This window comes from Pituophis catenifer, unplaced genomic scaffold (genome assembly GCF_029215685.1).
Source record: "Pituophis catenifer annectens isolate HBS135680 unplaced genomic scaffold, rPitCat1.0.hap2 SCAF_3, whole genome shotgun sequence".
Taxonomy (NCBI): Eukaryota; Metazoa; Chordata; class Lepidosauria; order Squamata; family Colubridae; genus Pituophis; species Pituophis catenifer.
In genome coordinates this window covers 148,166,980-148,192,478 of record NW_027256883.1, presented here as the reverse complement: position 1 = coordinate 148,192,478, position 25,499 = coordinate 148,166,980, and the positions used below count along the sequence as shown (strand labels likewise).

General features: G+C 38.2%; 1 protein-coding gene across 1 annotated transcript in view; it reads right to left on the bottom strand.

Annotated features, from left to right (window-relative positions):
* Positions 1-25,499, bottom strand: part of DOCK7 (dedicator of cytokinesis 7) — a 124,260-nt gene that overhangs the window by 28,722 nt on the left and 70,039 nt on the right. Inside the window, exons 23-38 of the mRNA XM_070941286.1 lie at positions 21,921-22,010; positions 20,689-20,784; positions 20,076-20,216; positions 19,792-19,905; positions 19,034-19,204; positions 18,226-18,365; positions 13,995-14,164; positions 12,215-12,369; positions 11,015-11,197; positions 10,171-10,306; positions 9,230-9,326; positions 8,333-8,350; positions 5,962-6,058; positions 3,407-3,541; positions 2,922-3,074; positions 1,636-1,794 (exon numbers count right to left, since the gene is read on the bottom strand). Coding sequence (XP_070797387.1) covers positions 1,636-1,794; positions 2,922-3,074; positions 3,407-3,541; positions 5,962-6,058; positions 8,333-8,350; positions 9,230-9,326; positions 10,171-10,306; positions 11,015-11,197; positions 12,215-12,369; positions 13,995-14,164; positions 18,226-18,365; positions 19,034-19,204; positions 19,792-19,905; positions 20,076-20,216; positions 20,689-20,784; positions 21,921-22,010 — 2,055 coding nt within the window. The remainder of the gene's footprint in view (positions 1-1,635; positions 1,795-2,921; positions 3,075-3,406; positions 3,542-5,961; positions 6,059-8,332; positions 8,351-9,229; positions 9,327-10,170; positions 10,307-11,014; positions 11,198-12,214; positions 12,370-13,994; positions 14,165-18,225; positions 18,366-19,033; positions 19,205-19,791; positions 19,906-20,075; positions 20,217-20,688; positions 20,785-21,920; positions 22,011-25,499) is intronic.

Here is a 25,499-nt window from a genome sequence, read left to right as displayed (position 1 = left end):
TGCACTGGCTCCCGGTGGTCTTCCGGGTGCGCTTCAAGGTTCTGGTTACCACCTTTAAAGCGCTCCATGGCTTAGGACCTGGTTACTTACGGGACCACCTACTACCATCAACAGCCTCCCACCGACCAGTACGCTCCCACAGAGAGGGGCTCCTCCAGGTGCCGTCGGCCAAACAATGTCGGCTGTCGGCCCCTAGGGGGAGAGCCTTCTCTGTGGGGGCACCGACGATCTGGAATGAGCTCCCCCCAGAGATACGGAGGATTCCGGATCTGCGCACCTTCCGCCGCGAGTTGAAGACCCTTTTATTTCATCAAGCTGGCCTCGCCTAAATCTTCTCCCTTTTAAGTGTAAATTTTAAATTTTTAATGTATTTAATGTATTTTAAAATTATGGGTATTTTAAATTATGGGTATTAATTCAGCCAAATTTATTTAATTCATTTTATTCGATTCATTTATTTAAATTTTGTATATCTATGTGTTTTATTTCATGGCTGTGCACTGCCCTGAGTCCTTCAGGAGTAGGGCGGTATAGAAATTCAATAAAATAAATAAATAAATAAATAAATATCAGGTTTCTACTGAGCCCAAAATCATTATTCCTCCTGCCCCATATGAACTACTAATGCTAGAAAAAAAACCTTCAAAATTTTGCAAAAACACATTTACAATATAAATTAAAAAGTGAATTTGAATTTCAACCAATTTTGAAAGCGATGTTTATATCCAAACCACAACCTGAGTCAATACACCCATTTAATTTTAACTTCAACTATCTGTGCTGACTTCCAAGAATTTTACTTTACATTTTCTACCACCCCTAAATATTTACTTCACATTTTTGCATCAATAACTCTAAGATTCTGCATTGATTAGACCTTCTGAGAATGAACACTTGTTTTTTCACCAAATCTAAAAGCACGTAGACTGAAAATTGAGGATTTCCATAGTCTGTATAGGGCAGCTTTGATTTGCCTGAACAAGTTGCTTCATGGTGCGTTTACCTTGTCAAAGCAAACAGACAATCTGATTACCATTAATAAACTGCTTTGCATCACTTCCCACAGAAAAGGTAACTTTCGGGCGCTTGCCTTCCCTGACAGCCAGCTGTGGGAGAAAGGTAAGGACATGCTGCTTGGCGATGAGAGAGTGGGCAGCGGCTCCGGAGCAAGGCTGGTGTCGGGGAATGGTGCATTCCCCAACCTGGTTGAGGCAGGCGGCGAGCAGGCGGTGGCTCCAGGGCCCCAGGGAATGGCGCATCCCTGGGCCCTGGCCCCCACTCAAAGCAAAGAGAGAGCGAGTGGCGAGTGGGTGGCAGAATAGAAATTTAAAAAAAATTCTTACCGGGTTCTGTGGGCGTGGCTTGGTGGGAGAGGGTCTTGTGACTGAGTGGGCGTGGCTGTGAGTGACATCAAATTGGCCATGCCCATTCAGTCACAGGACACTCCCCCCACCAAGCCACACCCACAGAACCGGTAGGGAAAAATTTTAGATTTCACCCCTGGGTGGGTCTGTATAGCACACATAATTTTGAGGATGGTATTAAGTAATTTTGGGGGAGTCCATCATAACTTTGAATGGTCACTAAGCAAAGATTACTTATACTTTTCCATGCTGAGTGATAATTTTCTCTAACCTGATCAGGGAAGGTTGTTTCCTTTAATTCCAGATCCTCTTCAGCATAAGTCAAAATGGTCTTCAGAGAACGTCTCAGAAACTCTTCATTAAAATTTTGAGATGTTCCCACTAGAGATGAGAGTGACATAGTCACCTGCATTTTCACTCTAGCAAAGTTCTGAAACAGACAAATTACCACTAAATCATTAATCTGTTAATAAGAATAGTTTTTCAAAAAGAAAAGCTTCATAAATTTTGTTAACCCAAAACAGAAAATAATCTTGTTAGAGGCATCTGAACCAAAGTCCCCCAACACTTTTTCTCCTAGTATCCGAAGTTTTCTAAGATTGAATTATTAAATTTGATGGTAGAGCAACAAATGAAAGTAACACATTTTTTCCCTAAAATTATTCAGTAGAAAATTAAGACAGATATGCTAAACCAAGTGACCAACGTAGAACAAAAAGAAGTTAGCTGTATCCCCGCTGGTGAAAAAGAAATGTAATTGTCCATCCCCTCCCAGTCTACGTGATTTTCCTCAGTACCAAAAGTTTACTTGTTCTTACTTTAAGAAAGAGATAAGAATAGTATTGATTTAATTGTATGGTTCTGAAGCCATCTGGTTCCAGATGTCTATATTCTTAAAAGAAAGAAACAATAAAATAGGGAAACTGATTGTGTACATCCAGAAAACTAAAGAAACTATAATCTCAAGCAAAAAAACTCCTAACACTAACATAGCTTCAACACCTCCCTACCCCATAGGTGGGGATAATAGCTGGGATTTGGAATATCATCAAGGTGGGAGCTGTATAGATCTATACAGACGTATACGTAGATAAATGGATGCTATTCCAGAGAAGAGGCACTGTGACACAGAAGGCAAGAGATTTTACTTCATATTCATCAAGTCTAATACAAGTCTTTTGGTCAACACAAGGCTACTGAAATTCTCATTTTAGAGATGTCCCTCCTTCCATAATTCCAGGCATCCCACAATTTAGATCAGGGGTCCCCAACCACTGGGCCACAGCCCATTATCAGGCCATGGTCTATTCAGAACCAGGCCGCCTGAGCAGTGGGGCAGCTGTACGCATGTAGCTTGACTTACATGAGCGCCGGGCCGGTGTGCACTCATATGCACCCGCAGCGCAATTTGTGCAAGTTGAGCTGCACACATACACATCAGCCCACCACTTGCGTAGTCCGGTTCCCCTTCCCCTACCACAGCTGGGCCGCCAAACCGCAAAGGTTGGGGACCGTTGATTTAGATAATCTGTGCGCTTTCAGAAATAATGTACTTACATTCCCAATCTCAAAGTTTTGCCTCATGAGGAGATACAGAGAGGCACTGGCATGGGACCGTATCATGCTAATGCTACTGCTGCAGTGGCGCAGGAGTCGAAGGCATAGATCGGCACACTGCTCAGTCTCTTCTTCAAACAACAGTTCTGGGAACTAAAATGGCAGGATAAGAGGCATATTATTCAATAAAAGCTAGAAACAATGAGCATTGCAAATGTCAAGATGATTCTACTTTATTTGCTCTATAATTATCTGCTCTCATCTTTCCTGGGATCACCTGCTCACTAGTCCAAGTAAAGCAAGCTTTCAGTTGCGTTTTACTAGCAGAAACCGTGGAAGTAAGCTGTCCCAGGTGCAAAGTAAGCTCATTCAAGAATGACCAGCAATGGTAACTTACTTTGAGCTACTGAATTTAGATTAGTCAGTCTCAGTTCCAAAATTAAATAAAACCTCCTCACTCGGTACTCTATTTTCAAAACACTCACCTTTGAGACTAAAGCTCTTTGAGTAGCAAAGCAATGCTGAAGATAAAGAGCACTTTGATTGCAGGCCATGCTATGTAGAAGAGCCTTCAGTACCCCACCAAGAATACTTTCCTTGGATTCAGTCACCGAAACCGTCTGTAGCCAAAGACAACAGGGTATCAGAAGCAGTCAAAAAATCATTTTAAAGTGAAGTGCGGTAAATGCACAATGAAAAGCTAATCCTAATTCTGAGGCGTCAGTAGCCCAGTCACAAGGGCTGGGATGGGACTATCATTCTCAAAGAACCATTATGGGAAATACCAAGCATACTCAGGGCAATAAAACTAGCCCTATGCATTCTGAAGCATATGCTGAAGAGGACTGAAGCAGCTCTTCAACAACACACGAGCTTATCCCCAGAGCAGTGTTAGACTAGCTGAGGAATTCTGAGAGTTGCAGTTCACGCATCTTAAACTTGCCGAGTTTGAGAAAACATTGCCCCAGAGGCTAACAACTAAGAAGCTTGATGATTAAAAGATTATATTCTATAGCAAGGAGGGAGAGAATATCGATACATTTTTAATCTTATGTGTATTTGCTTGAGAAGAATTCCCAACAATATGGAAATATTTGCCTAATAAATACAAATTGCTGGAATTGTTATTTACAAGGAAGCAAACTGATGAAACAAATGAATAATAAAAACAGAAATTTCATCAAACTTCCTTTTATTTTATGTTCAAACCTGTTCTTAGCCTGTTGGGCCTGTGACTCTCATACATGAGAACTGTTGCAATCCTGCCAGATTGGAAGGATTATATAAAATAATCATTGACCTATCACTATTCATTCAGTTATGATGGTACTGAATGAATGGTGGTTAGGAGCAGTCCTCAGAGTTCCCGTTGTCCCAGCACATTACACATATCCCGATCAAATGACTGCAGTCTGGCGCAAGCTTGGCGCACTTGCAACCAGTTGCAGCGCTGCACAATAACAATTGACATTTGCAATCTTCTCTGCTGACTTCTCCAGAGGTTCAGTGGGGAAACTGGCAGGGAACCCCGTAAAGCACTAGGGCTGTGATGGCGAACCTATGGCACGCGTGCCACAGGTGGCATGCGGAGTCATATCAGTGGGCACGCAAGCTCAGCTCCTGATTTTCATGCCTTCTGGGCCCACCAGAAGTCAGGAAAAAGGCTGCTTCTGGGCTCCGGAGGTTCCCCGGGAGGGTGGGGAAGGCCATTTTCACCCTCTCCAGGCTCCTAGAAAGCCTCTGGAGCCTGGGGAGGGTGAAAAATGTGCCAAAAGCGGGGGAGCACGGGGGGGTTGTGCATGGGGGGCATAGAATTATGGGTGTGGGCATGTGTGCACACAACCCCCCTGTACTCCCCCCACTATTGGCACGCTATGGCAAAAAGGTTAGCCATCACTGCACTAGGGTATGTCTCCCAAACCAGTTCTTCTATACTTGTGTCGCACCAGCTATCCACATATTCCCTCGCACCCAGCCCATGACACATCACTCTCTTGTTCTCTCCTTAACCTGTGCTGTGTCTCTTGCATACCCTGCCACCCTCGTGTGCATTCTTTGCAGCCTCTCACACCCTCCTTGATCAACACTCTGCCTCTTATGCACCCCTTAGACTCTTGCACACCGTTCCCAAACTGTGCTCTTGCACAGCCCTTCCACCCTCACCATGACTCCCCCATACCCTCCCTAGTTCACACACACCCCATCTTCTTATTCTGTCCTCCATCCCACAGCATCCTTTTACCTGACTGCCCGCCTAGGACTTGCAACTTTTTGCCACTTTCCCCACTGAATTTGGTTGTGGATATCTGTCATGAAGTTGCTTGGCCTAACAACAATAGGATTCAGTTAACGGCAGTAACTAGAGCTGTAGAGATCGCTGCCGCTAACCAATGCAGTCATGCTTTACAACTGCCCTTAGCAATGGAAATTCTGGCCTCAACTGCTGTTGTAACTTGAGGACTACCTATAACCAGCATTCTTAGCATACATGGTTAGCAGAGGAGATCAGGAATTATATGAAAGAAAGTGATGACTACTCTGCCTCCAATATTTCACTCAGTGTCTATATTGGTTGTAGATGAAGGAAAGGACTTTTATCTACTGCTACAATTAACATGGTGGAGGAGAAGATCTTCATGAACTTATGTGACAGAAGACTGTCTCACTGGCCTTGGCAAGATGCCCCATAAGTCTGAAGAAATCTACTCCCATCAACTGGACCCAAACAATGTTTCCCTCTTAGTTGCTTATGTAACAGATCTTTCCCTTTGCCATCAAGGTAATCCTCTTTACTCTCCAGGTTTGCATGGAAGATGAAACTGTCGTATTTCTGAAGCTGCTTAAGAAGCGTAGCTTTCTTCATAAAAAGTTAGTATCCATGATTGGCTTATTTACAAAGCTAGCTGTGATGTCGATCGGTTTGCAATATGCTTTTATAGGATTTTGCATTCTGAAATATTGATATTTTTTTTTGTATAGAAACAACACATGTTACATTCAGGTTATTAGAAACTATGTCAAATACTTTTAGCATCCTCACCTGCACAATTATCTCTAAAGTATCCAATATTATCAGATTGGCTTCTGTTGCCAAGTTACCATCAATAAGTGCTTCATGTTCAATCTCTGCACGGGACCTGGTAGAAGTAAAATAAACACTAAAAATCTATGTTCCTTCAAGACATATAACAAAGGAAAGCAAATGCCATTCTGCTTGGAAAATAGCATGCCTCCTAAAACCCCTCCTACAATATAAAAATAGTTCAAAAAAGGAGAAAATAAAACAACTAATCTGATTGTTGTCTTTTTGCAGTTTTTAAATCGTGCATGGGATCTGAAGATGCTGTAGAACAACTGCATCCCCAAGGAGTAAAATTGGACTAGATGGACCAATAATCTAGCTATTTTGGGGAAACATTTTTTCTGGCAAATACAGATAAAATACAGGCAAATGCATACGCAGAGAGATGAAAAAAGACAAATTATTGGCTTAAATGGATAATGGCCAGCCTAAATGGGATATTTTGACTGAAATGGAACCAGAAAGCTGATGCGTTTCTACAGTGGAAGCAATCTTTTTGCTGCACCTGTTAATAGGCTTCTACATAATTATAATTTAGGTTTTCATTAATCCACTATTCTTTCAAATATTGCTTGGGAAACAACCCAGTTGCAGCTTCACCAAATTGTTTTTGCAACCGCTTCTGATGTTTTTAGGACTGTTAAAACATTCCCAGACTTTGTTTTTATAGCACAAGGATGATTATTTTATATTCCTCGTCCCACCGTGCCTTATATAGTTATGTTTTTCTTTTAGTTTTCCTACTAGATCAAAAGGCTAAATGATACCCACTGTTTCTTTATCTAAAAAGAATGATTAAAAGTGTAACCATTCTGTCAATACAATTTTAAGTCCCTTTAAGTTGAAAAAAAACCCAACATGTTATTTGTAACAGTGAAAATGGCTTTCCATATTTCATAATGTGAACACAGGGTGGTGCTGTGTGAATAAGTGTCTTCCTAAAATATCTGGGCAATAAAAATGGAAATGTACATCTGGCAGATATCTTTATTTTGCTATCCAATTCTTAAACGATACCTGCTTTTAAAAATCTGATAATGATTCCTCACAAACAGAACATGACACTGCTCCAAACGAGTTGCAGACAATCTCCAGTTGTCTGTGGAATGTCAATGCTAAATACCTCAGAAGAAAAGCAGCATAAGTTTGATTTTAAGTGAAGAATTTTATTGTTTCAAAAGTAGAGGCTGGCCCTGATCCATACTGATTTCTACTGGCCTTATGAAACCACAGCCATTGTTGAAAATTCTGGATGTTGAAGACCACATATCTGGAAACTATCGAGACTGGCTCAAATCCACATTGACATGAACCTGGTGTCCAGATATTACAGCACTCCTTTTGGGTGCTCTGCAATACATTTTTGTGCGTTTGGCTTTAAAATTAATGGTTCTGTGGTCAAGAAAATAATTTTCAGAAATTAGTAAGTAACTTGGGTTCTAAATATATTGTGATCACTCACTTTTAAAATCTCCTTAAACTCAATTATTCTGGGGCAGAGAAAGAAGAGCTGATTTCCTTACCCACTGTGTCTTTCTCGAGTTTTCACGTATTACAGATTGTTTTAATCGCCTTCTACCACTTTTAACCGCTGCAAGATTTACCCAGATCATGGCAACAGATTTATTAATTACGTGGTCTATAGCATAAACATTGTTCCAGCAGAAAAATACATTTCTTATAAATAAATATGTCCTATGACATCATACAATCCTTGAGAAATATCCTTGGAGCTAATTTAGCCCTTGGCTCAGTAGTAGATTCTCCCATTGGTGGTGGTCTATGGCAGGGCCCCTGGGCACTCTTGTCAAATTTTTTCAGAATCTCATCTACAGCAAATTAAAAAGGTATTAAAGATACAATTCATTTGGCATATAGAGCTGTTTATGACTCTTATCAGAGGTGTTAAGGGATTACGAGACCATGTGCTAGATGTGCAATAATCACATAAGAATACAGACATGCCTCGTGCTACAGAACAAGAAACAATTTTGTAGCAGGATGTAAGCACTCTCTTTTTATAGCCAAATTATTTCACAAAACAACTTCTGCAAAGCATCTCAGTCTACCAGGATCTGGGGATAAAAAGCATGCCAGCCAGCCAGCCAGGCAGGCAGGCAAAGCTATACTTTTTACAGCTAATTAACCCCAATGTTTCAAATTCCAGCAATTCCTGATATAACAATTACTGCAGTAACACACAGGCATATAAAACTTCTGCAAAGCATCAAAAAACACAGCTGCAGTAACAAAATAGGCAAAGGTACAAAGTGACAACTGAAAAACAAAACAAAATAAAACCCGTAGCAGGATACCAATGCTACAATACCTGATTGGTTTGTGGCTTCTAAAAATACAGCACATGTAGAAAAATAATTAAAGTCATGGATTAGGGCAGGAAAGAAGCAACTTTTAAACTCCAGAATACTCTAATGGACTAAGTGACCGATGACGTATATAGTCCCTGCATGTACAATTTATGGCTCTTGGCTGTATCTAATAGGATATCATATCAGTTTTTATTACAGCAAAGATTACTTTCTTATACAGGTAGTCCTCAACTTACAACACTTCATTTAGTGAGTGTTCGAAGTTACAACGTCGTTGAAAAAAATGACTTATGACTGTTATTCACAGTTATGACCATTGCAGCATCCCCACGATCATTTGATCAAAATTCAGACAATGGCAACTGACTCATATTTACATATTTATGATGGTCGCATTGTCCTGGGGCCATGTGATCCCCTTTTACGACCTTCTGATAAGCAAAATCAATGGGGAAGCCAGATTCACTTAACAACCATGTTACTACCTTAACAACCAGAATGATTCACTTAACAACTGTGGCAGGAATGGTCATAAAATGGAGAAAAATTCACTTAACAGATGTCTCACTTAGCAACAGAAATTTTGGGCTCAATTGTGGTCATAAATCAAGGACTACCTGTAATAGTGTAACTTAATATAATCCAATTGGTTTATTCAGAAGTCCTATTGAGTTCATGATCTTATTCCCAGATACATGGGAATAAAATTCCTTTAAACCTACCGTAAAACAGGCATTTAACCCCTTTCAAAGCCATTATGTGAGAAATCTTTCCTTAATCAGTGTCTAAATCTGTCCATATTATAGTCCACTAAATTTCAAAGGAGACAACAAAGTCTCCATATACTCTATGTCAGTTGCTCAACCTATTAACCTATTAGGAAAAGACGGCATTACTTGTCCAGTTTTTCAGTGTTCTGCCTCCAGTGCGTCATGTCCTTTCTCCACCTCAGGTTCTCTTGACTTCCAAAAGCACTTCCAGAAGGACTTCTTTCTGCAAGGAATTGTAATATTTAATATGGGGCTATGAAGCAATTCAAAATAGGACAACTGTTCCCATGCAATTCCTGCCAACCTAGCAGTTTGAGTAGATAAGTAGGTACCACTTTGGTGGGAAGTTAATGGCATTTCATGCGCCTTGCTGGTCACACAACTACACAATGTCTTCAAACAAAGCTGAAGCTCCCTCAACTAAGTAATGGAGATGAGCATTGCCCCTTAAGAGTGAGACACGACTTGACAGGGGAAATCTTTACCTTTGCCCAAGCAATAATTAATTTTGGTAAATATTACTGTTCGGTTTCCCAGGTGTAACTTAGTACAATGACAAGGACTGCCTCTATGGCATAGGGAATGAATTAATCAGCTGTCTGTCTGTCTGTCTGTCTGTCTGTCTGTCTGTCTGTCTATCTATCTATCTATCTATCTATCTATCTATCTATCTATCTATCTATCCTCTCCCTCCCTCTCTCTCTCTCCATGCTCTGATCATGAGTAGATATTAACAAATGGAAGACAATGGTGTTCATTACATGGATTTTCATTAGAGGCAGACTTCAGCATTTTATGGCTCCCAGGCCGACATCCAACCTTTTGGCTGTCCCTGTCCGGCCCATGTGAATTGCTTTTGTTTTGAAGGCAACTTTTTCTTTCAATTTATGTATGTACATGTATTTGGGCCTACACACCTTCACAGCCCTATTGGTTCGGTCCAGCCCAACAGTCCCACTTTCTCACGTGGCCCCTTCGGAAAATTAATTGCCCACCCCTGGTTGGAAGGGATAATGCATCAATAGGAACTCTTCTTCTTTTAACTATAAAAGCACCAGTCCACTCACCCAATTGTCCTCTGCTTCTTCGTACCATTTCTTGCCTGGCCCCAATGCTCCCAAGTATAGCTTCTTCAAGTTTGGCCCGCATATCTTTTGACTTCTTAAAAGTCAGACTGTTCATTCTTTCAAACACTTTCTTCCCCTAGATGTTTCACAAAATGACAAGAATATAAAAGCAAAACATTGTCTTTCTAAAGATTAGAAGTTCTTTCTAAAAATAAAATTTAAAAAGATGAGTCGGGCTGTAAAATGCAAGTAATGTTAGAAGAGAAACCAGAGTTGGCCTTGTTTCATCCAGAGAGAAACTTACAAAGGGTAAAGTGGGGCACATAAAAAAGCGTTTAGAGAAACTAATTCTGGTATCTTTTAGTGGAAAATGCTATTTTAGAACAGAATTTAACAGAATTTTTTTTTGGATTTGTTTTAATCATTTTTAATATTACCTGCCCAAAGTAACATATTTGAGATGGGCAGCCATATAAATCTGTTAAATAAACAAATCTGATAGACATATTACAATATTAATACAAATCTGCCTTAACTGTCAGTGTTACCATTCTCAGAATCTTGAATTTGCAATTAGAGTACAGGAATCTTCCAGCTAAGTGCACTCATTATAATTCTTATGAGGAAACAAAGCTATTCAGTTTATGTGTCATTCAATATTTTCTGGAAGTATTCACTGCAAATTCAGGTGCTCAAGAAATAATGCAATATCAACAAACGTCTTATGTGTCTGTAAAGGGGCTCAACCTCCAATACAATTTTAAGACCTACATTGTGCAAACATTTGAAGAAGGCCCATCTCCAATCAAAGGTGCACTTTTTAAAGTAGGCAGTGTTGTTTTACCTTATATTCAAAGCAGGAAATGCAAAGATAAAGCAAATCCAACAATCGATTGAGCTGCAACACAGAGAGATCTGTGAACCATTTCTGCAGAACACTTTCGTCAGCATTCTTCAGGACCCATAGGAGGCAGATCAAAAGGTTTCGACTGGAATCAGCTGAAAATGTTGAGTGTTGCCTGCTGGCCTGGATTCAGACATAGAACAGATCAAAACTGCGGTTACCAGTTTGGTACTGAAATAAATCTAGTCCAATTAAAGAAAATTGTTATGTTCTTTGGCAAGGTGTAGAGAATCGACTAGACTCTGTATAAATGGGTCACAGTATCCCCCCTCAGTGTGACTGTGGGGTTCCATGTCAAACTGTAGATCACATTGTGACCAGCGATAAGCTGAGGGCATATACCAGTCAAGTATCTGATTTTTTATTTATTTATATATATATATATATATATATATATATATATATATATATATATATATATATATATATATATATATATATATATATATATATATATATATATATATATATAAATGATGCTGAGATTCAATGCTTGGGCGGCCTAGACATTGGTATTTGAAGATAGATATTTTTAACGTTTATATTTTATTGTGTTTTACTAATCTAGGTGAAGTTTTAGTATATACTGCTAATCCATGTACGATATGTCATATGCTAAATAAATAATAACAAGGTGTGGATAAGTCTTTTGACAAGTTTCAAAATGGGAAGAAAAATGTTATATCTTGATCGCCCAAAGGTGCTTTTTCAAAAGGCAACTGGATTTTGTTTATCCTTGAAGGTATTTTGCTTCTCATCTAAGAAGCTTCTTTAGTTCTGAAGGGAAACGTTTTCAAGGAAAAACAAAGAAAATTAAGTCCGGTTGCCTTTTGAAAAACAGTACATTTGGGACAGCCATGACCTGGATGACTGAAAATCTCCATAGACAGTTATATCTTTAAGGCACTACCTTAAAGTATCATACTATCGCATTGTTGTGCTATAGTTTCCCAAAGAACCAAAACAATCATATTCAAGTATTATCATCTTCCCCTCTTCATTCTTCAGTTTTCATGAAATATGTTAAGAACAGTGACATCATTTCATGACATGGCTTTCACCCAGCCTTGTTGTTTCATGAATGCAGATTCCCAAATATTTATTTGTACATAGATCTGTTGAAGGAGGATGTTCTTGTACCGTTGATGTGAGGAGAAAACTGGTAGGCCGGGTGAGCTGTGGGACAGAGGTTCCTGCAATGGCCATAGCAACTGTCTGACTGATCATGTTCCCACCCTCACTTTCACAATCCTCCACTGCGACGCAACTTGGTCTTCCACGCTGGTTGTGACTTTCTGCAGCGAAACAGGCCAATTTCAATGAAATGAAACATTAATGCGGTTGCTTTAATACAGTTACATGGAATACAGACACTTAATAGCAAAACACAGAAAGGTTTTGCATTAGATGGCGTATAAATAATTCACAGAATATCAATCAGGAAGGTTCAGTTCAGCCATCTAGTCTAATTCAAATTAAAATAAATCACTCCTAATTATTCTTAAGGGATGTGGTGGTTTAGTGGCTAAGATGCTGAGCTTGTCGATCGAAAGGCCGGCAGTTCAGCAGTTCGAATCCCTAGTACTACCGTAACGGGGTGAGCTCCTGTTACTTGTTGCAGCTTCTGCCAACCTAGCAGTTCGAAAGCACATAAAAAATGCAAGTAGAAAAATAGGGACCACCTTTGGTGGGAAGGTAACAGCGTTCCATGCACCTCTGGCGTTTAGTCATGCCAGCCACATGATCACGGAGATGTCTTCGGACAGCGCTGGCTCTTCGGCTTTGAAACGGAGATGAGCACTGCCCCCCAGAGTCGGGAATGACTAGTACATATGTGCAAGGAGAACCTTTACCTTTTTAATTATTCCTAACATTCAAGCAGAATTATTCTTAAAATGCAGTAGGGTCCTGCATGCCAGGAGGGCAGCAATAGGTATTAGCCTTTGGTGACACATCCTTTCAGGTATTTGAAGACTCTAGAACAAGGGTGTCAAACTCGCGGCCTGCAGTCCACATGCGTCAATTGCTGGCTCCGCCTCACCCGGTTTAGCAAAGGGGGAAAAAGTCCCGATATGTCACGTGATACCGCTGTGATGATGCAAATTTGACACCCCTGCTCTAGAATGTTTAGGTAAACATTTTTAAATAGATGAAAGAATGATGTCACTTTTTATTTATTTATTTATTTGTCCAATTTATGTAACTCCCCATCACACAAGTGACTCTAGCAGGTCTTTACTTGTCAGAAGGTCACAAACGGTGATCACATGACCCTGGGAGGCTGCAACAGTCATAAATACATACCAATTGCCAAGCGAATTTTGATTACGTGACCATGGGGATGCTGCAATACTCATGAGTATGAAAAACTGGTCACAAGTCACTTTTTTTTTCAATGCCTTTGTAACTTTGAGCGGCCACTAAACAAGTGCTTATAAGTCAAGGACTACCTATACACCATGCATTCATTTCCTACTCTACAGGTAGTCCTCGACTTACAACAGTTCATTTAGGGACATTTCAAATTTACAGCAGCACTGAAGAAAGTGATTTATGACCATTTTTCACACTTACGACCATTGCTGCATCTCCATGGTCACATGATCAAAACTCAGATACTTGACAAGTGAAGTCATATTTATGACCGTTGCAGGGTCCCAAGGTCATGTGATCCCCTTTTGCGATCTCCTGACAAACAAAGTCAATGGGGAAGCCAGATTCACTTAATAACTGGGTTACTAACTTAACAACTGCAATGATTCACTGTGTGCTTGACTTGCAAAGGCAAATAGACATTTCAAGCACACATTCAAGCTTTTGAATGCAGTTTAGAAATTCTTTTTTAAAAACCCAATTTTCTGCTTTAGCTAAATATAGTATTCAGGTAGCAGTGCAGTTAATGGGTTAGCATACCAAATACCTGTGAAATCATACAGCTGGGGCACACTTTCCATGATCACTCCAATCAGAGGCAAGTACAGAGTAGCCACCCTGGCCTTTACTTGTGGGTCAGAGTACCGTGGGTCAGAGTCATGGCTAGATAGCAAATTGTGTACCATGTTGATGACTTTCTTATGCAATCCAAACAAACTATTTAACAAAGAAAGAAAAAAAGAGATAGTAGAATGAGTTAATAGTTTTAGAGCAGATATGTGGCATGGTAAACACACATATAACCAGACTCACAAATTTGACTCCTTTTAATTATATCCCTTATTTTATGATTCTTTTCAATTTCACCTTATCCTTTATTTAGCTAATCTGAAACAATGTAGCAAATATATTGCAGAATTAGAATTAACCTCTTAAACTAGAATATGCAAAATAAGCCAATATTAGTCACTTGATTCTGCGTCTTTAGCTCCAGACACAAAATATAGACGGTGGTTAATATATAAACTGATCTGCAGATTAATTATTATTTTTATGATGTGCATTTATGAAAAAGGAGAGGAAAAGGAAAAAGAAGATACACAAAAAAGGAAAAAGAGGGGAAAAGAGAGAAAAAGCACAAAATGCACAAATATACAAACATCATTAGATTTTTTTTTAAATGTTCAATGTTTTCTTAATTTAAATGACTAAATGCACTCCATCATTTTAAAACTACTAATCATTGCTAAAATATTATACGAATATCGACTGCAACATGGTATATAAGTCATAAAATAAGATTAACAATTACAGGAATTTCTATCTAAGCAATTAAGACTTAGAAACCGACATCTCGGATATGAAACAAGCCCATATAAAGAATTGTAATCCAAAAATATTTCCAAGTTGAATTACATTCTGTTTCAGATTTATTTTTGAAATACAAAGTTATTTTAGGCACCTAGGCATACACCAAGAACTTAATTAGACATTCTTCTGCAGATTGAATGAGTATAGTTTCCAAAAGGAAGTGTGGACTACTCTTGCAGCAGTTATCACAAATAAAACTAATTCAGAATACTTTGTGAGAATATAAGATTTAGTCATTCTGAGAGTTTTTTGATGCTTGATACTTTCAGGTTTTTTTTGTTTTTGTTTTTTAATTTGATTTATATGCCGCCCTTCTCCGGAGATTCAGGGCGGCTTACAGTGCGTTAAGCAATAGCCTTCATACTTTTGTATATTTTATACAAAGTCAGCTTATTGCCCCCACAAACTGGGTCCTCAATTTACCTACCTTAGAAAGGATGGAAGGCTGAGTCAACCTTGAGCCTGACAAGATTCGAACTTACTTTAATTGCAGACAGCTGGTGTTAAATTACAGTGCCTTGTCCACAGAGCTATCCAGTTTTAGATGATTGATCATTTTAACTACTTTGCTTCTTCCTATTCTTCCCAATTTTTACTTTTTTGCATTGATGGCTGCAGCAAGAGTCCCTAAAGGTTAACTCTCAGAACCAGAGACAGCCATAAAGGAGCAGATAGTAATCTGTGTTTATTCTAGTTATTGAATATCACAGACTAAGACTAGAGCCCAACATACTGTAGATTATTTAAGAAGTAGTGATGTCACAGCAACCCATATTAATAAGAAAACAAAAACGTGTATGGTAACATCATGGTGCAAATTTCTTCTTATATATTTTCCTCCTAATATTGGACAACATATGTATAATTTGGTATCTATTTCATTTATTATGTTTCATTCTCATCCCTTGCCTTCCACTGTAGAGGCCCAAAATACATTGGGATGAATATGTACATAACAAAAGAAAAGAAACCCCAATCTAACTTATGTTGGAGCATTCAACTTTATTACAGGTAGTCCTTGACTTACAATTCACTTAGTGACCATTCAGTTACAACGGCACTGAAAAATGTGACCTATGACTCCTTTTCAGTTATGATCTTTGCAGCATCCCCATAATCATGTGATCAAAATTCAGATGCTTGGCATCTGGTTCAGATTTATGACTGTATCACAACGTGTTCCTTGAGTGGTTTATCACACATATATAAACAATGGTGTTTTGCTTGGTTTTGAAGCATCCCAATGATAGTTCTCTCTAGAAAATGAGGACCTAGAATTGATCACAGCCTACAGACAAAGGTTGCTAGGAATATTAAGAGAGGTGAACCCTGAATGGGCATAACTCATCAAAACTGACCCTAATATAAATGGGAAATGTCATCTTTGCAGTTGGAAAAAATATATGGGAGAAAAACATCAATAATACATATCATGTTTTGCAGTGATGCAATGAAATAATTGCTGTATTTTGGCTTTACGTGCTTTATTCATTAACAGGTGATGGAGTCAGTTAAAATTTATCTACCACTTCCTCCATTACTTACATTTTTCATTGTGAGTGGTTAATGACCCCAATTACTTCATATGAGACAATACTATTCAACCACAAACTATTCCACTGGAAAATAAAAACTTGGTTCAAAACAAAACAAAACAAAACAAAACAAAACAAAACAAAACAAAACAAAACAAAACAAAACAAAACAAAACAAAACAAAACAAAACAAAACAAAACAAACAAAACAAAACAAAACAAAACAAAACAAAACAAAACAAAACACACAAAACACAACAAAACACAACCCCTTTCTAATGATGCCATGCTTAATAAATTTTATCTTATTTATATTTGTATGATTTTCTTGATGCCTGTGGGATACCTGAGTGGTAGTTAATTTTTTCTGTCGATGGATAGTTGTCCAAAAACACCATACAATACAGTGGAGAATAGAAAACATAGTCTAGCAGTCAACCATGCATTAGCTGTGGTTCAGTTTTTTACTTCTGCAATTAGAATATCACACTAGGCTGGCCATGCTGAAGGCCCTTCAACCTTTTAAGAAACATGTGGCTGTTCCACTTATTTGCTCTTTTTTCTGATCCTGATCTGAAAAAGTTGTTATGGTCGGCAAAAATTAGCACAGGTAGTCCTTGACTTACGACCACAATTGAGCCCAAAATTTCTGTCGCTAAGTGAGACATTTGTTAAGTGAATTTTGCCCCATGTTACGACCTTTCTTGCCAGAGTTGTTATGAGGATCGCTGCAGTTATTAGTTAGTAATAGGGTTGTTAAGTGAATCTGGCCATCGACCCAAAAGTGCTCTTTCAAGAGGTAACTGGACGTACGTGTTTTTCTTTGAAGACATTTCACTTCTTATCCAAGCGTCATCACTTATTGCATCACGGTATGGCATGCTGGTCTGACAGCCGCGGATAGAAAAACAGAGGGTGGTGAGTACAGCCACAAAACATCGTGGGCTGTCCCCTGATACCACTGAGATCGCTAGGGCTCATTGCCTTAGAAGAGTGAGGAAAATTCTCAGGGAAGACTCTCACCCTGGTTATCACTTCTTTATCCTCCTACCATCGGGAAGGTGATATAGAAGTATAGCCAGCCGCACAAACAGGCTGAAGAACAGTTTTTATCCGTGGGCTCTCAGACTCCTGAATGAGAAATAATATCATAACTATGTAATATGATGGACTGCAGGGCAGGCGCAATGTGTAACATGTTCACACTGGTGCAATAGGACTGGGTGTTTTGTTAATATGATTTATTGGGTTAGGGATTTTCTGACTTCACTGTGAGTTGTATTGTGTTGGGGGGGTGCACTGAGGGAGCTCAATCAATCTCATTGTACATATGTTGTGCACTGACAATAAAGATTTGAATTGAATTTGAATTTGAATTTGAATTTGAATTGAATTGAATTGAATCTTCTTCAGCTCTCACTGGATGGTAGGGAATGGAAGGATTTATATTCCTTGCAGACAGCTGGCCGTTTGCAGTTCCTGTTGACTTTGCTTGTCAGAAATCTATCAAAGGTAATCACATGACTTTGGGACACTGCAATCGTCATAAATATGATGATAATACTTGCCAAGTATCTGAATTTTGATCATGTGACTGCGGGTCCGTTGCAAATGTTGTGAGAAAAATGATCGTAAGTCACTTTTTTCAATCCTGTTGTAACTTTGAACAGTCACTAAATGAACTAATGTAAATTGAGGACTACCTGTGCAACTATCTAAGCAAATTTAAAGAGTAGTTGAGTGTGAAAGGAACAAGGACTTGAGAAGAAATACATCCTTTCACAGTCCTGTGACAATACACTTGAAGGCTTATGAGAGAGGAAATATGCTTTAAATAATTATAGTCTGTTGGAAACAATTTTAAAAATTTACCTATCTGCTTCAGGATCTAGAATGACAGCTAGTTCAGTAAGTACCAGCCCTGCCAAGTAATGCTGTTGACGAAAAGGAACGGACAGCTCAAACATATTTGCAATCTTCTGATCCTGGACATTTGTTGAGAAACCAGAACTCTGTAACACAAAACACAACTTCTGGTAGGTTTTATTATAGGTATTAGTCCTAGTGGCCTCCACAACCTCATCTCATTATTTATTTATATAAATATATTCATAATAAAATAACAGCATGCAAGAAGAAAAAACAACAACAAAGAAATACATTCAACCTTAGTTCGGCAAAAGAATTTATCTGCTTTTTTATTACTGTTCAACAGCTAAATATAACAGGACTTGTTTCTTGCAAAGGATAAAAAGGATTCCTGATATATCTAGATAGAATTTATGAACGGGGATCACATTATTATTACTATTGATGTGTACTATTCGATTTCCATTTTTATGCATTTAGCACAAATATTGGGTATTCAAGTTACAAATTTTAAAAATTAGATTCATGTTAAGACATGGTTTGCAGTAACCATGTTGATAAGCTATAATAGGTATATTTATTTATCAAGTCAAAATCAATTAAGTAACTGGTTTATATTTATATTTATCACATCAAGTCAAAATCAATCAAGTAACAATTTGGTTTAACACAGCACAACTTTTTTTAAAAAAAGTCTGCATTTAAAGGAGAGCAGAGCTAAAGAAGAATCTAATTCTACATGAAGCCCTCCAGTCCACTGGATTATTATTAGCCTTCTAACACTACACTATACTTTTGGTATATTACCCACCTGTGATGTTGCTGATGACACTGAAGGAGATGGAGAGGCAGGCGGTGTTAGCAAACTACATGGTAAATTCAGAGTAACATAATGCTCATGGCTACAGACAATCCGAAGGAAATCCAGCCTCAAGGACACTAGCGTGCTGGGGATTGGTAAAGAATAAAGCTTGCAGGACACCTTATGAAACAGGAAAAGCAAAGTTAAAAAGTGACAAAAGTGAAGAGTTTTTGTAGGAAGCTTGGTTCCTACAAAAGTAAGCGTATCCATGTTCCTCTAGACTACAAAAATATAGAGCACAGGACAGGCACGTTAAATTTGGCATTCATAAAAAAATGAGCAGGACATTGTTACTTTCAATTTGAGATTTAAAACATTTTGAAGCATTTCCATGCCACTTAGACGATATCCTTTCTGAGTACAACCACGCTGCTGGCCCAGAATACGTTCTATTTAATCCAATGTTTGCTTCCAATATCAAGAGCCAAAAAGATGCTTTGGAGTCTACAAACTGACTCCAACAGTGATAGCATCCCCAGTAGTTGTTCATCAAATTAGGAGGGGAAGAGAGGAAAAGAGAGAAGGGACAGAATTTTGGCCTCTTTGGAAAACATCCTTCTAGTCAGATATCACAATGTATTTTACTCCTCCTCCCCTCTTTCTTTCCTTCCCTCTCCTTCTTGGATGTAGCCAATGCCAAGGATTCTCTACCCCGAGTTCAGGTCTATCGTAGATGCTCTCCTTTTACCTCAATCTTGCCACCGTACCTGTTTGTAGTAAGTCTTAACAAGGCTAAAGACAAATCCTCTGTCCATGACAGATAACAGATCGTTGAGAAAAAATGCTAAACTAGTGTTGAGTCTTTCAATCATTTCTGTATCCTGTATCAGAGGGAAAAAGAAAAGGGTGGGGAGGAGGAAAAGGACAGGATGTTTCAAAACAGAAGTTTCATGCCGAGGCTCTTATCCAACCACTTGTCCGCTATTTAGAAATTATCTCTCCATCTCAGGGTATACATTTGACAAGAACACAACTGAATTGCTTCCATTACCTTCTGAAACCGGGAAACTATATCACTGGCGATTGTGCTGACCAGCGCAGCTATGTCATCCATGAAGCGCTCTGGAAAACGATTTTTCCTCGGGGCGTCGAGTTTGTCAGCAAAATACAAATGATGCACAATACTTTTTACCTGGAGGAAACATATATTACCACTTGCCATCACTTGCATGAAAAAGGTCAGCTGTGGATAGCAGTATGATTTGATACTATTCTGTAAACCAGATCTAATCATTATAACAGTTGTGAGAGGCTCCAGGTTGCCTTCTTTCCCCATTGGTCTAGCTCTATCTACCATTTGGAGAGTAACTTTCAGAAACATTTTATCTTCTACACAAGTAGATATTATCTGGATAATGAGTGGCCATTTTCCTTGAAAGTTCATCCATGATAGGGATCAGGAAAGAAGTCCAGAGGCAATAACAACAAAAAAGATAAGTAGGCCGACTTTCTTTCTGATCATAGTTTCCCCTCCAATACAGGAAAGGAATAGGCAGGTCTTACCAGAGATCTGAACTGATCTCTTGCATAAGGGTTGGGACTTTAGGCTGGGGCACATGAAGGTTGCTCAACCATGCACTGAACAGTTTTTCTCATTCTCTTACCATAAGTTCAAAGAAGAACCATGCTTGCTGAAGAGCTGCTTCACGAACACTTCCACTGCAGACAACCCACTGTAAAGCCAGTTCTTCATGAAAAAGCTAGCAGGATTAAAATTCATGTTTACTCATCCAGCATTTAATTGTTTTTGAAACCGTAATTCAGAGATTCCCCAACTCCTGAGCTACCGCCTGGTACTGGATTGTAATCTGTTCAAAACCAGGCTGCGCAAACAGCGGGCAAGTGGACATGCGCATGTGCTGCTCCACTTGGGCGAGTGGCGGGTGAGCAAGTGCATGCATGAAGCTCCTTTTGTGCAAACAGTGTAAGTGCGTGCCCGCCACTTGCACAAATAGAGCTGTGCATACATTCACCTGTCACTCGCGTGGAACCATCCCCTCTCCCCTCCCTTTCCATCGGTCCGCAAAACCAGAAGGGTTGGGGACCGCTGCTGTAATTAGTAAAATAATATCAAGTAATATACAGTGATGACAACAAGCAAAACAATTTTATCAACATTATAGCAATGGTTAACGGTTCTTTAACAACCTTTTTAAAAGGAAATATTGCATAGTAGGAAGTGTAAATCCAATTTATGCCAAGCAGAACTAAAGGCAAATTGTAATTTCTGATAAAGTTATGATTTAATTTCTCCTGAAATGTTCTTCTTCTTATTGTTAGAAGAGGGAGGAAAATGAAGCTCAGGGTGAAAGAGTTCCACTCTTTTCTCCAGTTTTACTGAAGAGAAGGTAAGGGAGAAAAACTGATCCAACTGATCTGTTGGAAAACTAATAACAAAAATTTCTTACTCTTTTCATCCATCTCTTGGAAAAACAAACCGGTGGGGAAAAAACATCCATATAGATTCCCAGCTGCTCAGTCCCTGATGCCCTCAAGCAAAAGCAGAATGTCAATAATCTACAATAACTTCTTTCTACCTCCATGAAAGCCATAGAAGATGGTAAGTGGAAGCCCCCTGCAAGCTACACGGAGCATTTGCTCAATCTTTGCATTGCTCTCAAGTGTGTGATAGAAAGGAATTAAAGTTTTTACAAAAAATGAAGTGATTCATCTGGATTAACATCCAAGGTATTTTATATTTGTGGAACTAGAATCAAGCCACTGCGACTCTAGTTGACTCGGCACTCTTCAAATTCAGGACACATTAAACACTGACTGAACTGTTGATCACTCCTTGTCTTGCACAACAGCATGAAATGATCTTTGCTACATCTACCTTTTTAGTTGGCAATCGCCCTGTTAATGTTTGTAAGAAACTTGGTGTTTCCGTATGGGAAGACATACGATTACAGCTTCGATCTGCAGCCTGAAAAATAAAATGGTGACAGCACCTTAAAATATGCTATGGATGACACACACAGTTCGAGGCAACGGACATTAAAAAAAGTAACAGAAACATTTTAGATTTCAAGCTCTAATTCATTTCAATAAAAGGACAAGTAGTACTGAACCTTACGGAGATTTTGAAACTTATTAATAGACAATAAAGCTGTTTGTTTAAAAAAAAGGTTTGTAGGGTCCAAACGGAGATTAAACATTATGCAGTGTTTTCGCTTAAAGACATGAAGTGTTGCAAAAGTATGAAACTAGTTTGTAACAACTTTACATTTCGCCGACATACAAGAAAACAACTTATATTCTAACTTCTGTGTCACCCACCCCATCTTAAAAAATATTGAGCTATTGCTCAAAATATCAATATTTATTGTATAGAACTACACATAGTCCTCGACTTACGGCCACCATGAGCCCAACATTTTTCTGTTGCTAAGTGAGATATTTGTTAAGTGAGTTTTGCCCCATTTTACGATCTTTTTTGCCACATTTGCTAAGTGAATCACTACAGTTGTTAAGTAATATGTTTGTTAAGAGAATCTTAACTTTGATTGTTAGAAGGTCACAAAAGGTGATCACATTACCCCAGGACCCTGCAACCTTCATAAGTATGAATCAGTTGTCAAGCAGCTGAATTCTGATCACATGACCATGGGAATGCTTCAACGGTTATAAATATGAAAAATGGTCGTAAGTCATTTTTTTCAATGATGTTGTAACTTTGAACGGTCACTAAATGAACTGTTGTAAGTCGAGGACTACCTGTATACAATCAAATGGGGTTTTATTTATACATTTGGTTTAACAACCAATTTTTTTAAAAAAATTTTTTTACTCTTTTACAAAATAATTAAACTGATTAAAAGCTGAAAGCATGGTCAATTGAATTTAACCAGGACTTCATTTAAATCATCACACTGTGTTAAGAAGCAAGCAACTAAGGTTAAAATTATCACGATAGTAAGCATTTTGTATTTTGCAGGGTATTACTTGACACATTTTTCAACATTCAGTTTTCATCAATAAAAATAAATTGTTATGAACTGAGATTCACACATTATGTAATAAAAACAAGGTGGCGAATGAGGAAGAAAATGCATTATCAAAATCATAACAGATACAGATGATGGTGATGATGATACAAAATATAAGATTGGCCTCCTTAAAATAAAAGGAAATTAATGAGACATACTAAATAGACATGGCTAATGTAAGTCCTAATTATTTCAGTAAGCCAATTTTATATATGAGTAACGATGCAATATTTAGAAATGTTACATTTACACATAACATATCTCTATTTGGACTATATTACATGTAATGAAATGCTATAAAGCAAGTGTAAAAATTAATAATAGAGCAGGAAAAAAAGAGTTTTGAACATGCGTGAGAACAGAAAAAAATTAGGGATGGATGGTTTCTCATGCAATCTGGTGGATACAAGAGAAAGGAACCATGTGAACCATTCTTCAAAACAGGTAAAAGTATGTGAAAGGGATTGCAGTGATGACTTGAGGGAGAAAGATTTCTGAAAGGTGATATCAACCAAAGATATTAAGAGGAAAGTAAGGAAGCTCTAAGGGAATCACCACCTGTGAAGTCTCTGCATTCGGACTGGGGTTGGATCCCCAGGGGGCAGCTTTTGCAGCACCAGTGTTTACCCAAGAATTGGAGCGATCTAAGCCCTGGGCACATAACAGAAAGCAGCAAGGAAAGGAAAGAAATGTTACATGTTGCATGCCACATTTGCATTGGAAATTGGAGGAGATTAATTTTTTCAAAGAAACTCAGAAGGTACACAGCACAAATGCATCACCAATTAGTACTGTTAAATAATTTGCTTAGTCAAAACAATTATTTGTATCAATTGAAGAGAATATTTGTAGCTCGGGGTGGAATTGTGGGATGCTTGGTGCTCCTTCAGCTTGCTTGTTTTCTTGCAGATGTTTCAGTACCAAACTAGGTAACATCCTCGGCACCAAGGACTCCACAATTATTTGTATTTTTCCCCCAGGTATACATGTTAAAATGTAATCAGACCAAGTATATCTTGCAGCACCTTATGTAGGCATAGCTAGTAAGTGCACGTTCTCCATTTCTTTTTTTTTTTCTGTTTACTTTTAATCTTATTCTAGTTCCTGTTTATTTATGATTTTACTTAAATCATTTAGGTGCTATATTTAGTAAGCTTGTAAATATTAATGCATATGCAGTAGTCCCAATTCTAAAGAAATCCAGTCAAGCTGCAAAGTAGTCACTGAATATCAGGACATAAATTAACTGGATCTGCCTCTACTGATTTTAGCTAGAATAAAGCTAAACCAAATTTCTCAGGTTTTGTAACACTGATTATAGTTTACCACTTCAAAAACCACTTATTTTATAATACACGTGTCTTATTTTCCATCATTAGTACATAGTAGAAAAGATAATTCATATATATTTCTGGGAATCGGTGTTGTTTAATGGATTTCTATACTTCTGTAACTTGCTGCAGTCATCTATTGGCACTATTATAGGTATATCAAAAATATCTGAATTAAAAATTGGTTGTCAAATAATAAAAAAACTTAGACCTCTGAAGAAACAATTATAAACCATTATATATAAACCATAAACACTTGGATTTGCAGAAGTTCAGGAATTCATAGTAAATAAAAATATCAGTCTGATATTTGAAACTAAATCTCACTAAGAAATGTTCTGTGGTTGATTTTCTATACCATACATGTTTATTAAAACAACTGCCTGAATACCACTGATGTGATTTGGCTTTTGATGTTAAACAACTCCCTCTTCCAATTTGAAGTTTCTGTGCCATAGTTCACACTCTTTACAAGGATCCTTTGATATGCTAGTCTGGGTTTGGAGGGGGGAAGAGATGTTCTGTTATATATACAGATATATGTATCATAAACAGTCCTCGACTTATGACCACAACCAAGCCCAGAATTTCTGTTAAGTGAGACATTTGCTGAGTTTTGCCTTATTTTACAACCTTTTGCCATAGTTGTTAAGTGACTCACTGCAGTTGAGAAGTTAGGAACCCAGTTGTTAAGTGAAACTGGCTTCTTTATTGACTTTGCTTATCAGAAGGTCAAAAAAAGGTGATCTACATGATCTTGAAACACAGCAATGATCATAAATCTGAACCAGTTGCCAAGCATCTGAATTTTGATCACGTGATCATGGGGATGCTACAAAGCTCATGTGAAAAACAGTCATGAGTCACATTTTTCAATGCTGTTATAACTTTGAATGATCACTAAACGAACTGTTGCAAGTCAAGGACTACCTGTAATACACTTTCAAAATCAATTATTTATCCTAATATCAACTTTAAATGAGGTATAACAATGGGCACATCAAATTTTGGTAAGTGGCATCATTCCATTTTAAAGGTGAGGGGGAGAATTAGGATTGCCTTGAAATTCAATGTCTTGAGAGCTTTATGGAATCC